We start from the raw sequence: 14075 nt of genomic DNA, 5'->3' as shown, positions 1-14075 counted from the left end.
TGCTCACCTGAAGTTAGAACAAATCCCTCTTTTCTCTGTATCCTCATAGCATTTTTCATTTTGGACCCCAGTTGTAACACTTACACCTTTTTACCTCATATTGAGGTGAAATGGGTTCATTTTTCCTCCAGATTGTAAGATTCTTCAAAGTCCACTCCACAGAAGATTATGAAGTTTGTGCTTTTTAAAATTAAGCATTGTAACAGCAACTAGACTCAAAGTGTAAACTGCAGCTCTGGGACTGGATCTTTCTAGAGGGAGAATATGATACAGAAGCATAGAGCCACTGCACTGTGTGGCAGGAAGTGGGCATGTCTTACCACCATTTGTTTCCCCTAGTCTAGGACTTTGCACATGTCAGAAGAATGGCATGTTCTAGCTGGAAGGCCTAAAAGATCATGCAGTCCAGTCTTCACGTGCCCTAGCATAGGGAACTGAGATCACTAAAGTTAGGGACTCGCCCAAGGTCACCAGATCAGTGAAAGGCCAAGCCCGAGGGCACACTCTCCCACACCCCTCTACAGCCCCTCCTTCTTTGCACCCAAGGGATGGGGGTAAGGTGTCACAGTTATTAATCAGTGTTATGAATATTCTAAAAGCAATACAATGTAATCAATGGATATGTCTGGGCTGAGTGTCCAAAGAAATAGGGAAGATCTTGAAGGACTTGCAATGTTTCTCCTTTCATGAATGCATCATTTCCATAAAACTCCTCTCCACTCCATTGATTCTACGCAGCCTGCGGGATCCTAGTTCCCTGAATAAACCTGAGCCTTGGGCAGTGAAAGCATGGAGTCCTAACCACTGGACAGCCAGGGGGTTCCCGAGAGTTAAATTGTTCTGTGGTTCATTAAGTGTTCAGTCACAGAAAAAGGGAAGACTAAACATTTTAAAAGGTCTCATTCCTGGATTGGTGCTCCTCCTGTAAGCCATTAGGAAAGTTCCAGAAAAACTGCCTGATTTTTTTTTTTCCTCTAAAAAAAGTTACATGATTGAGATAGGATTTTTTTTTTCCAAAAGGTTTCTCAAAATCATTGCTTTATTCTCAATAGGACTTATTTTTTTTCAATAGGACTTTAAAGAAAAGTCTCATTAGAAGTCTCTCAAGAAATTTTATCCAGAAAAAAAGTTCTCTTTTAAAACTGCCTTTGTCCTTCTCTTTATAAACCACTCATGTCAGCCAAGTATATTATACTTATTCACACATTTTATACACATATTTTGAAGAAGTAAATGAAGAAATCTTTATTTCTTTTTTCCTGCATTAAAAGCAACCACATAACCTGTATAGATTAAACAAAATATACTCTTTTATTATTATTCCTACTTTAGAAAAGAGAATGTCAAGGTTCTCACCCATTAGCTGGAGCAGAAAAAAGGAATAAAGAGTGTTATTACTGTCCAACGAATACCCCTAAAAAAGTATCTCAAGGTTCTCCAATTAACAACTTGATTAATTAGCCTCTTCTTCAACACAGCCAGGAGGTAACATGAGTGCTTTCCCTTTTTCTTTTCTTTTTCCCCCTAATTAGCAAATATATCTTACCTATACTTGCTTCACTGAAACCTGAACTGGAGTAAGAACCAGCCTGGAGAAAAAATGGATACATTATAGGAGTTTGTCAGAATGTAACTAAGTAATGGGTAAGAGAAAATAGCTGTTCCATCTTGCTCATTCAAACCACAGAGCTCTGCCTGCTTCTAAAGAAAAAGTAGTTTGGTAGTAAATCATTGCACAGCATTTATCTGAGCAGTAAGAAACAATAGAATCCCATAATAATTCATCATCATAAATATTAGTAGTAATGCATTTCAACATGGATTCAGCATTCCATCAGTCATGTCCCCTAGAACCTTACAATAGAAGACAGAACCCTAATAAAGTGTGGTTTACTCCATCCTTCTGAACACTGAAGAAATCACACTCACTCCATCTAGACATCATTTTTAACCAGGCTTACTCTCCGTATAGCTAATGAATAGTACTTCCTCCAAACACTAACGCTAACACTACTAACTTAATCATTGGATTGTAGCTTGCAGATGACCAAGGTCTGTAACCTATGCTTCTGTGAAGTAGTGGAATGAGGAGGAGGAACCTGAGTTGCAGAGAGGTTAAGAAGCATTTGCTGGTCACCTAGCTAGCAAATGACAGGGCAAGGGAGAGCACAGTCAGGTAGAAAGCAAGCCTGGGCTTCAGGGTCAGGCAGACTTAGGACTGGATCTCAGCTCACCTAATTCTAGCAACACTAACCTGGGCAAGGCATGTAACCTCTCCCAGCCTTTTTTTTTTTTTTTTAACTACAAATATGTATAATACCCACTTCACAGATTTATGAGAATAAACAGGACAAAATGTGAAAACCACACAACAAAATTTCTGGCACATAAAAGATGTTTATTGTTTATTTGCTTCCCTCTGTTTACACATCTGCAGAAAGGGGGTAATAAAACCTACCTCAGTGTGGGACTTAATGAAATAATACCTGGAAAGGGCTCAGCACTGTTAGTTTTCTCTCTTTGTCCTCTTCCCAGCACCCCCAAGCCCCCTCACCCCCAGAGCAAAGCTGTCTCCAGGGAAAGGAACAGTCAGCATATTAGAAGACTTTAGAGATAGGAAGTTTATATGTCAACAAGCATTTGACTTACCTACTGAATTTATAATTGTTTCTCAGGAAAAAAAAGACCAGAATTAATTATTTTTAAAAGACTTCTAGAGTCACTAGACAATTTCAGTATAGCTGGAAGCCCTCAAGGTAATAAAAGTATGAGAATGTCCCAACGTCAATCCCTCCCATTCAACCATCTAAGCGTTTCCTTTTTTTTTTTTTTTAAGGCCACAGTGTCACTTTAACCGAAAGTTAGATGGAGTGAGAACAAGGGGGTGGAGGTGAGGGGTGCAAAGAAAAGGAAAATGAAAACACAATGCACAAGACACCTGAGAGGAAAAGTAAGTTTTCATACAAATCTTGAGTTCTCTTCCAAAAAAAGATCATTGCCACTGACACGTTACTATCTGCTAGATGCTATGAAGCTCCCACACGACCACTCTTTTGATAAAACAGGATGTTTCCAATATGGAATGTCCTTTCTAGCACCGCCATCCACACGCTTAGTCAACAGCACGGGCTGGCCTGGCCGCGTGCTCTGGCAAACGTGTTCCCAGGTGTCAGCTTTGGGCCACCTTCCTCCAAAGCACGGTGTCAATTACATTTCACATCAATTCCCAAATGAAGGAATGCAGGAAAAACCTTCCACTCATCTTAAGGGCTGTTATTTAGTTAGTTAGCTAGTTTTGGAAAGTTCTTCTTTGGTTAAGATTGGATTTGTTTCAGTATTTACGTCCCTAATTTACCCACCCCGCTGACTGTGGCAAATCCTTGTTGTTTTCGCCCTTTGAGGAGTTCAGAGTCTGGTACAGTTTGTCTTTGAGAAGTACAGGAAGAGTTTCATAAGCATTTTTCAGTTGCAGGCACATAACCAATAGGGGGGGTGGAGGGGGTGGAAACAACTAGAATGTCAAAATCTTTTTTTTCCCCTAAAGCACTCATTTCTTTTTCCTAAGATTTAGTTCTGGAGAAAAGAAAAAAAAAAAAAAAAAAACAGATTGCAAATGCAAACCACCTCCGGAGGGAACCTTAGAGCAGACTCCAAAAGCGCGCGGCGCAGCGGGAGGGGTCCGGGCCGGCCCAGCGCTCGCTAACAGGCCCCCTCCTCGGGCTCGCTGCTGGGTGAAGGCGCCGACGAGGCCTTGGACTCGCCGTCGCTGTTGCATTCTGCCCTGAGTGAGGGGCCGGCGCCGGCCGCGCCCTCCTGACTCCGCGCGTGGCGCTCCAGCAGCTCCTGGAGGTGCTTGATGTAACGGATGGCGGCGCGGAGCGTCTCCACTTTGCTGAGGCGCTTGTCCGCCAGCTCGCGGGGCAGGTGAGCTCGGAGGCGCGCGTAGCCCTCGTTCACGCAGCGCACCCGCTGCCGCTCGCGTTCGTTGCGCTTGCGGAGGAAGGCGGGCTCGAAGGCGCCGTCCAGCGGCAGGGGCAAGTACGGCCGCCGCGGGGCGCAGCCGCCCCGCTCCCGTTCCCAGCACGCGGCGTCCAGACGCAAGGAGACCCTGAAGGGGTCCCGCAGGGGAAGGCGGGGCAGGGACCCAGGCACGCCCATGGGCCCCGGGAGCAGGTGGTACGGCAGGGTCAGCAGTCCGGCCTGTTTACGTTTCTCCATCATCCGCCGAAAAGCGAACCAATCACCCCAGAGGTGAATCTCTCAGCAGAAGACTGAAAATAAATCTTCAAAGCGGAGATGCTGGTCCATTCAGACTGCCTAGCACCGCCGCTGGTCTGCTTCTGGAGAAGGTTCTGGATCCGGAAGCTAGGTTCCAGAACAGGCTTCACGGAAACGTTGCATGATTCCCTAAGTTCATTGTACTCCTCGATCTTTTTATAATGATCCAGGCGGAGGTGATAGGCAAAGATTTAGGCGACCCCCCCAATCCACACTTCAAACCCTGTCTTCCCTTCTGATCTTATTTCAAAAGATTACAAAAGGGGTTCCTCTACGCGGTCCCCTAGCCTGGAAATGTGAGCGCACACCAAACATATAGTAATCTTCCAAAGCCACCAAAGCTTTTCAATTACTGTAATCCACCGCTCTGTGTCTTCATGAACATAGGAATCGTCAAGGTTTCAGAAGAGCTCCTCCCAGGAACCAACAGATCTCCTGGCGGCTGAGCGAAAGTTTACCAGAGGCTTTCTCCTTGAAAATCAAGACTTGACTGCCCTTTGTGGTTTCCGGCGTCCAGGGCTAATGGAAAGAGCTTTTAGGCTGTTTGCAAACTTACACTTGCTCTTTCATTTCGGGAGAGGTGGAGAGAAGACCTCATCAAAGGGAAGATTGCTCCCTTGTGGTTATAAAATGTGTCAAGTTAAGGAGGACCCCAGGGAAGTCTTGAGGGTTTTCTTCTCCAAAACCAAAACTTTTAAAAACCCAAGTAGACATTTTTTGAAGAGAACAGAAAAGAAATATACTTTAGCAACAAATATAAGGGTCTGCATATTATTATGTTGAACACGGGGGCCGTGATGTATTTGTGCTACTTTTTAAGAGCACATCAAAAGACTGAGCAGTAACAAACACTTTTAGCCAGAGTTATTTCTCACAGTGCTTACTGTAAACACAGCTTAAGCACCGCTTCCCGACCTCTTCGGATCCCACCCAGGATATAAGGACATCAGCTTTCCATAGTGTAAAGAGTATATTTCTATTGTATTCTTTTTGTCTTAAAAAAAAAGGTGTAATTTATTTTCTCCCTTGGGGGTAAGAAAGCAACATTTGAAAGGTGGAGAGCCCCAGTTCCGAGGAGAAAGGATGATGGCTTTGAAGATTTGTCTTTTTAACACACAACCAAAAAATGAATAATTAATCCACCGTGTTGGTGAAGGGCTTTGAAGATGAAAGTGTCATTAAAAATCCAACTGTACTGGTTAATGTCAAAGAATGTGTTATCACACTGAAAATCAGATTTCCTGTTCTGCAAACCAGCACATTAAAGGCAGCTTCTACTTTAAAAGTCTGACTTAAAAACAAGAGAAGCAAAAACCCCCTACGTTTTCAATCAGACTTTCTGCCTATTCCTCGGGAGCCAAGGTGTCGCCCTAACATGTTTTTTTGACAAGTCCTATGCTTCCCTGTTTACTCTGATGATCTGCCTGAAGCAATTGGAAAAACACTTCCATCAAGGCAAGTAAAATAGAAACAATTATTCCTTTCAGGCATAAGTTAGTCACATTTTAAAAGGTGTAGCTCCCTCTGAGGCTTGTACCAGTAAACAAACATATGTCATCTTGATTTCTCAGTAGAGTTGAGACCTATCAGGAGGAAGCCCTACTGGGCGAAAAGCCCACCAGAGAGGCAGACAATTAGACCACAAGGAGCTTTTGGGCCATGTCAAAGATGTTGGCCATTACTCTAAGAGTGATGGGAAATAAATGAGGTGTTTTGAGCAGACAGGTGACGTGGTAAGATTTGTTTTTCTAAAAGATCACTGCAGAATGCAGAATAGATTGGAGGGGAACAAAAAAGAGAATAGTTAAGATACCATTTTTCATCCTCAGATTGGCAAAAATTTAAAAGATTGCTAATAAGGATTGGGGGAAAGGGCAGAAGCATAAATTGCTGCAAGCTTTTGGGAAAATAATATTAATAGTGCACATCACATATCCTTTGACTCAGAGTTCTCTACAATTTTATCCTGCAAAAATAAATGCACCAGTATGGATTTATATGTACAATAATATTTATTACAGCATTGTTTGTAGTGATTAAGAGAATAAATGGAAATAGCATGAATGTCCATCAATAGGGAAAGGGCTAATCCTTTTAACATACTGTCTTATTAAAAATAAGGAGTTAGATCTATATGTAAGAACTTGCAGAGATGTCCATAACACGATAAGTGAAAAAAAGCAAATTGTAGGGTAACGTATGCAGCATGAACTTAAAACAAACTATTCTGCACGATGTCTTTACATGAGCACAGAGAAAAAAGTAGAAAGACACACTCTAAACTTTTGTCATTTGTTGCCTAAAAAAGGTGGCATTGGGGGGCTTCCCTGGTGGTGCAGTGGTTGAGAGTCCGCCTGCCGATGCAGGGGACACGGGTTCGTGCCCCGGTCCGGGAAGATCCCACATGCCGCGGAGCGGCTGGGCCCGTGAGCCATGGCCGCTGAGCCTGCGCGTCCGGAGCCTGTGCTCCGCAACGGGAGAGGCCACAACAGTGAGAGGCCCGCGAACCGCAAAAAAAAAAAAAAAAGGTGGCATTGGGGATGGGGGAGTGGTTCACTTTTCTTTATGGATATTTCTACTATTTAAAGTATTACAAAGAACAAATATTACTTTTGATTTTCTCTGATCTAGTAAACTTTAAAATACTAAGGTAAAATATACAGAAAACTCAAATGATACGCTGGTCTGACCTAAACAAACAGATTTATCATTATAATTTAAAGTTCTTGAGCCAAGTTTTCCGGCTTCTTTTAAATTCTGTCTCTGAGGAATAAATATCTACAGGATTTTTTTTTCCCACTACTAATACCACAATCAACAATGGCCGGACCCTGATCCTATAGTGGTCTTTTTAGAGGGTCCAAGTAGTGTTAGGATTACTACATGATCTATATGGTCACAAAGAATGCTGACACTCTTTCTTACACTTTTTGAAGGTGCACGTGCGTTGGAAATAAGTGGTTTTCCCAGTGAGATCCCAGTGAGAGAAGCATCATTTTACTCGCACAATGTGCGTGAGTGTGTATGTGGGGGGGGGGGGGAATGGGGGGAGCGGCTGCCTTCTTTCTTATATAAGAGATCAAAAGAGGAGATTCTGACTCCCCATCGCTCCCGAGTCAGTTTTCATCCAGACAAATGTTCTCGCCAACTTTAAAGATGTCTTTCTTAAGACTGGCTAGATCAAGTTACAGATAGGCAAAACCGCCAAGAGCGTTTGGGACTAGGGTTATGTAGTCCTACTTAGATCTGCTTGTAAAAGGGCAGATGGGATTCACCCAGGCTCAGGAGATTTAAAGGTATCCTAAGGCCAAGGAAAACTTCCACCCCTAAAACTCAGACAGGTCTCTCATCACTTGCTTGAAATATGTGAGATAAAGAGACTTAGATTGGCCCTTCTTGTGAAGTATTTGATATCACATTGTAGATTTTGGTATCCTAAACCCATGGCACAGAGGGCTGCATACCCCCTGGCCCCATACCTGCAATTTGCATCAGCTGCCACTGATGGGGGAACAGGGAAACATATGTATTACCTCGTGATCCAAGTAAGATTTATCACAGGTGTAGTTACATAAATCTCAAATTGATGCTGTAACACAATTCTATCCAATTAGTTCTTTTCTATATAGCCCAAGTATAAACTGTTTGTATTACCATTTGCAGCATTCACCAGGAGTCTTCTCAGGCACAACTAAACTTCAAGATTCATTAAGACTACCATGGGCCACATTTAGCATCAGATTCATTTGGAAGGATTTAGGTCAGGAACAATAGCTCTGAGCAGGGCAGAATTAGGTGTTATACCTCCCAGGGAGTCCTTGCAGTAATCTATGCAGAAATCTACATAGCTGCTCCCCTTTAACCCACCTGCGGCCAAGTGACAGCTCAGGTGCAAGGCAAGACCACTCACATCAGACCAGTGTGGCAGCTGCCCTGACTTGGATGTCTGGTACCCCTCCGGAGCCAGTATGTCTTGTAAAGACCCCATAGGCATAGCTTCCAGGGACCTCACCACGGGCCCAATTAGAGTCTTCACACTCAGAAAAGCCCAAAGCTATGCTCCCCCACCAGCTATAGTTGTGGCAACCCAGATGCAATCTAACAATCAGGTAATTGCTTTAATATAAGTCAGGCTGCCTAACAACATAGCTGACATTCGATCTTTATTAGGTTTCAGAGAAACAGATAACAGCAAGTTAACTGAAGGTCAAATTGTTGTGCAAGAAGAGGAAAAGTTTTATTAATCCTTTACCCACACCATTACATTCTATTTTAAAGATAATATAATTTACAGCAAGATTTAAAGAACCACAAATATTTAGGTACAATTTATTACTGGTTTTTTTTTCTGAACTTCTCAAACACTATTTGCATCTTAACCTTGCCTATGCAGTCTTTTATTGAATAGAAATCTAAAGCTTTGATGTAGTCAGATCCATTAATCCTTCCCTTGTGGTTTTTGTCTTTTCTCTCTTGCTTAAGGCTACCTTCTCCTACCACACATTTACAAGGCCTTTCCTTGTCTATGTGGCATCTTGGTGTGAATCAGAAAAATGTACCACATTCAAGGCTTGGAGAATGGATGGCTGACTTTGCAATTTATCTGAAAGAACTATTGAGCAAGGATGCCCAAATTTGGAAAAGAAGAGGAAAGTAACGTGCACGTTTAAAAAAAGTTATTTATTTATTCATTCATTTTGGGCTGCACTGGGTCTTCGGTGCTGGGCGCGGGCTTTTCTCTAGTTGCGGCGAGCGGGGGCTACTCTTCGTTGCAGTGCATCGGCTTCTCAGTGCAGTGGCTTCTCTTGTTACAGAGCACGGGCTTTAGGCACGCGGGCTTCAGTAGTTGTGGCTCGCGGGCTCAGTAGTTGTGGCTCACGGGCTTAGTTGCTCCGCGGCATGTGGGATCTTCCCGGACCAGGGCTCAAACCCGTGTCTCCTGCATTGGCAGGAGGATTCTTAACCACTGTGCCACCAGGGAAACCCAACATGCACTTTTAATATCCGTGAGAGAGGAAAACTTTGGGATTCTAATTGGGATTGTGTTAAATATACAGATTAATTTGGAGAGAATTTACTTTTTTTTTTAACATTGAATCTCTCCTATAAGAACATAGTAGAACTCATTTATTCAGGCCTTCTTTTTGCCCTTTAATAAAGTTTCATATGTTTCTTCATGTAGATCTTACATGCTTCTTGTTATGGTTATCTCAGGATGTTTTACAGGTGTGATTGCTGCTGTGAATAGAATTTTTTCAAAGCTATTGACTTATTTCATGTTAATTTTTAATCCAGTCATCTCATGATCTCTCTTGCTAGTTCTAATGATTTTTAAATGAGTGAAAATCTACATATAGTTAAACTCTCATATATTAAATACATCATTCAATGAGTTTTGATATATGTATACACTTGTGAAACAACACCCCACTCAAGATAGTTCTAATAGGTTTTTCGGGGGCCACACCACACAGCTTGTGGAATTCTAGTTCTCGGACCAGGGTTCGAACCTGGGTCCTCAGCAGTGAGAGCTTGGAGCCCTAACCACTGGACCGCCAGGGAATTGCCAATAGTTTTTGTTTGTTTTTTGTTTTTTTGGCCGTGCCGCAAAGCATGTGGAATCCCAGTTCCCCAACCAGGGGTCGAACCTGTGCCCCCTGCCCTGGAAGCACAGAGTCTTATCCACTGGACCTCCAGGGAAGTCCCCCAATAGTTATTTTTTAAAGATCGTTTTCTACAATTTCTTAAACTGTAATCAGATCGTCTACAAGTAATAATAATTTTGTTTCTTCTTTTCTAGTATAACTCATTTATTTTTTCTTATTGAATTTCATTGCCTAAGATCTCTAGTCCAATGCTAGCATCCTTGTACTTTTTTATGGGAAAGCATCTAATGTTGCACCAGTTTAGCTTTTGCCCCATTAAAATCTCTAAAGTAGATCAGAACAATACATTTGTTAAATTAACCTCAAAGCCTGGTGGTCCCTTGGCCAAAAGCGCATTCTTTTCCTTTCTCTAATGAAAACCATTTCAATATAGCTGCCCAGAGATTATGCAATCAAATAAATTATCAGTAGAATAATACTTCAGACTTTTAAAAATCATTTATTTATTTATTTGGCTGCATCCGGTCTTAGTTGAGGCACATGGGATCTTTGTTGTGGCACGCGGGATCTTTCGTTGCAGCGTGAGGGCTCTTCTTTGCAGCGCGGGCTTCTGTCTAGTTCTGGTGCGCACACACAGGCTCCAGGGCGTGTGAGCTTAGTTGCCCTGTGGCATGTGGGATCTTAGTTCCCCGACCAGGGGTCGAACCCACATCCCCTGCATTGGAAGGCAGATTCTCAACCACTGGACCACCAGGGAAGTCCCCAATACTTCAGATTTTAAAAAGCACCCATTATCAAATTGCTAAGGATAAATTAAAACCCAAAGTTTAAATAACCTTACCCTATAGGTTTAAATTCAAAGGTATCAACATCGAAATTTCTTTGGTTAAACTCCACAGATCATTCCCCCCAGTTTCCGATTCTGCTCAGTCTCAAATAGAGGGGTCACACTGCCCAGTCTGAGCAAAGTCAGGGTTTCTTCAGCAGTTTTAGCCTGGGTGATCGTCTACTGAAATTCGTGTAGTCTCTTCAAATCTGAGGAATTGAATTAGTTTATCACCACATGTTTTCTGCTTTTGAAGTCCATAGAACACACAAGATTATCCCAGTTCTAGTCCCATACACACTCCATTTAGAAAACAAGCCATTCTGCAGCCCTTAGAGAAGTTAAACCAAATACTTGGAACTTAACCCAAGAGAAATAATGTTCCAAATACCAGTGGTTAATTTTATACCCATGTAACAGTTTCCAAAGGTCAAAGCAGAAAATCAGTGGCATCCAAGAAAAGGAAGGCAGCCTCAAAATTGCCATCCAATAAACCACCTCAAGACTCAGTAGCTTAAGAAAATAAGCATTTATTTAGTTCTTGAGCCTGAGGGGCAATGATTTAGGCTGAATTCTAGTACATGTCTAACATGGCAAACTTAGAATTAAGGGGCAGAAAAAACTTTTTTCTTTTCCCAGGATGAGCTATGAAGTCCCCTTGTAAAGGGCATGGTTACAAGAGGAGTGAAGAACTGGGGCCAGTAATGTAATCACTCTAAAATAATTACACAATTTGAACTAGGGACATTTCAGGGGCTCAATAACCACACGTGACTAGTGGCTCCCATGTTAGACCGTCCAGTGCTAGTGTCACTGGCCTCCTTGCAATTCCTCAAACCTGTCAGGGATTCTCCTGCCTCGGGGCCTTTGCATTTGCCATTCCCTCTGAGTGAAACACTCTTCCAGATGTGCAGATGGGTCACTCCCTCATCTCATTTGTTTCAAATGTCACATTTTGGATGATGACTTCCCTGTCTACCCTGTTTAAAATTGCAGCGCCTATCACTGAGCTCTATCTATATTCCTTGCCATACTTTTAATGGTATTTATTGCTATCGCGTATATTTTATATTTTAATTATTTGTTATTTTTCTCCACTGTAATGTAAGCTCCATAAAGACTGGGCATCTTTTGCCTGTTTAGTTCACTGTTATCTCCCCAGTGCCTAGAGCAATAGTAGGCACTCAACACATATTTGTTGAACCAACTCTAGCCTTTCCATGCCTTTCTGCAAATACTAAAGAAATAAGTCAGTTAGAGTTATATTTGATAATTATAGTTTATTATATCAGATTGTACATCATAAGTCTGATTTACAGCAAATCAGGCTTATGCATGAGAATCCCAAGAATTCCAAAGAACAGGTTTACCCACGTAAGAAGTCGTATTTCCAGACCCTCCCTTACATGAGCGATCAGAAGTAGGATTTGAAACCTTAATTAGAGTCAATTGAAAGAAAAATATCCTGAGAAGCCCAGTCCAGGCCCAAACTTACCCATTACTGTCCTTGTCTTCAGGGCTAGAAGATAACGTTTAAAGGTAACTTGCGCGGTTTCCCTGGTGGTGCAGTGGTTAAGAATTCGCCTGCCAATGCAGGGGACATGGGTTCGAGCCCTGGTCCGGTAAGATCCCATATGCCGTGGAGCAGCAAAGCCGGTACGGCACAACTACTGAAGCCCGTGCGCCTAGAGCCCATGCTCCGCAACAAGAGAAGCCACCGCAATGAGAAGCCCATGCACCACAATGAACAGTAGCCCCTGCTCGCCTCAACCAGAGAAAAGCCCGCGCACAGCAACGAAGACCCAACGCAGACAAAAGTAAAAAAATAAATAAATTTAAAAAAAAGGTAATTTGCTGTTTCTGTCTTTGCCATCCAGCAAAATATTAATGCTTGCTATCTGGCTTGTCTTATACACAATTATCTCTAAGGTTTACCTTTGATTGCAACGCTACATCTTTGCTCCACAGTCTTTCTAATACTTGGGTTCTGAAAGAGCAGCTATGCTCTTCATTTCTACTTGTCTAACTGGTCAGTAATTCTCCTATTGTTTTTATTGTCTCAGTGGCACCTTGGTGTCTCCTAAGTGGTAAGTCACCCTAAATCAGCTCCTTAGACAACTGTGGGCATCCATTTTACTGTAGGTCTCCAAGTAAGTAGATATTTGAGTCAATAAGCATAGCTTTGATTTATGCCGGTTTGACTTTCATTCATTTAACAAATATTTATTGAGAACCTAATATATGCTGAAAATTGTGCTATGTCATATAGCATTAAGTAAGATGGACATGGGTCTTGTCCCCAAAACTTAAAATCTACTTGGCAAGACAGAAAATTAAACAATTAATTACAATGAAGATAAGGATGGTGAGAGAACATACGGTGGACCTAATCTGGTCTGGGGAATGGGGTTAGGATGCTTCAATTTTTGATGACCCTGATATCATTTTCTTTTTAAAGCAACTTTTTGAGTGTTTTTTTCTTAAAAGAAAGAAATGGAAAATTTTATTCAAGCCAAATTTGAGGATTATAACCCCGGAAGAGCATCTATCTCAGAAAGCTCTGAGAACTGTTTACTCGAGGTATTTTGACATACAATAAAACTCATCAATCTCAAATGTACTATTTGATGAATTTTGACAAATGTATGCAGTCATACACCCACTCCCACAATCAACATAATTACATCACCCTTAGAAGTCCCCTCATGCCCCTTTGCAGGCAGTCTCATTCCTCCCATTCATCCTCAACTCCCAACACTTACCTGCTTTTTATTACTACAGTTTTTCCTTTTTTAGAATTTCATATAAATGGATACACATATTGTGTAGTCTTTTGTGTATGGTTTCTTTTACTTAGCTTAATGCTGTTGAGATTCACCTATGAATAGCTTTTTCCTTCTTATTGCTGAATAGTATTCCGCTGCGTAGATATACTCTAATTTGTTTATTCATTCACCAGTGGATGGACATTTGGGTTATTTCCAGTTTGAGGTTATTATAAATAAAGCTTCTATGCACATTTGTGTACATGTCTTTGTACATATGTTTGTATTTTCTCTTGGGTAAACACCTAGAAGTGTTAATTACTGAATCATATGGTATAAAAATTGCTAAGTTGTTTTCTAAAATGGCTTCAGCACTTTGCATTCCCACCAGCAAAGTGTGAGGGTTCCAGTTGTTTTGTATCTGCACCAACACTTGTTGTAGTTGGCCTTTTAAAATTTGGCGACTCCAGGATGTGTATAATGTTATCTCATTGTGTTGTGATTTGCATTTCCCTAATCAATAATAATTGCTCATCTTTTTGTGTGCTTAGTTGCCATGCATATATCTTCTTTGGTGAAGTGGCTGTTCAAACATATTGC

General features: G+C 41.8%; 1 protein-coding gene across 1 annotated transcript; it reads right to left on the bottom strand.

Moving 5' to 3' along the window:
- Positions 1-3507: 3507 nt before the first annotated feature.
- On the bottom strand, positions 3508-4221 carry ASCL4 (achaete-scute family bHLH transcription factor 4; the record flags this gene model as incomplete). Its single annotated transcript, XM_082850702.1, has 1 exon — positions 3508-4221. The coding sequence occupies one exon, from the start codon at positions 4219-4221 to the stop codon at positions 3700-3702; it is 522 nt and encodes a 173-aa protein (XP_082706828.1). The 3' UTR covers positions 3508-3699.
- Between the last annotated feature and the right edge of the window lie 9854 nt (positions 4222-14075).

This window comes from Leucopleurus acutus, assembly GCF_964270905.1.
Source record: "Leucopleurus acutus genome assembly, chromosome: 11".
Lineage (NCBI taxonomy): Eukaryota > Metazoa > Chordata > Mammalia > Artiodactyla > Delphinidae > Leucopleurus > Leucopleurus acutus.
Note: the sequence above shows the minus strand (reverse complement) of the source record. Positions and strands in the feature narration are given on the sequence as shown.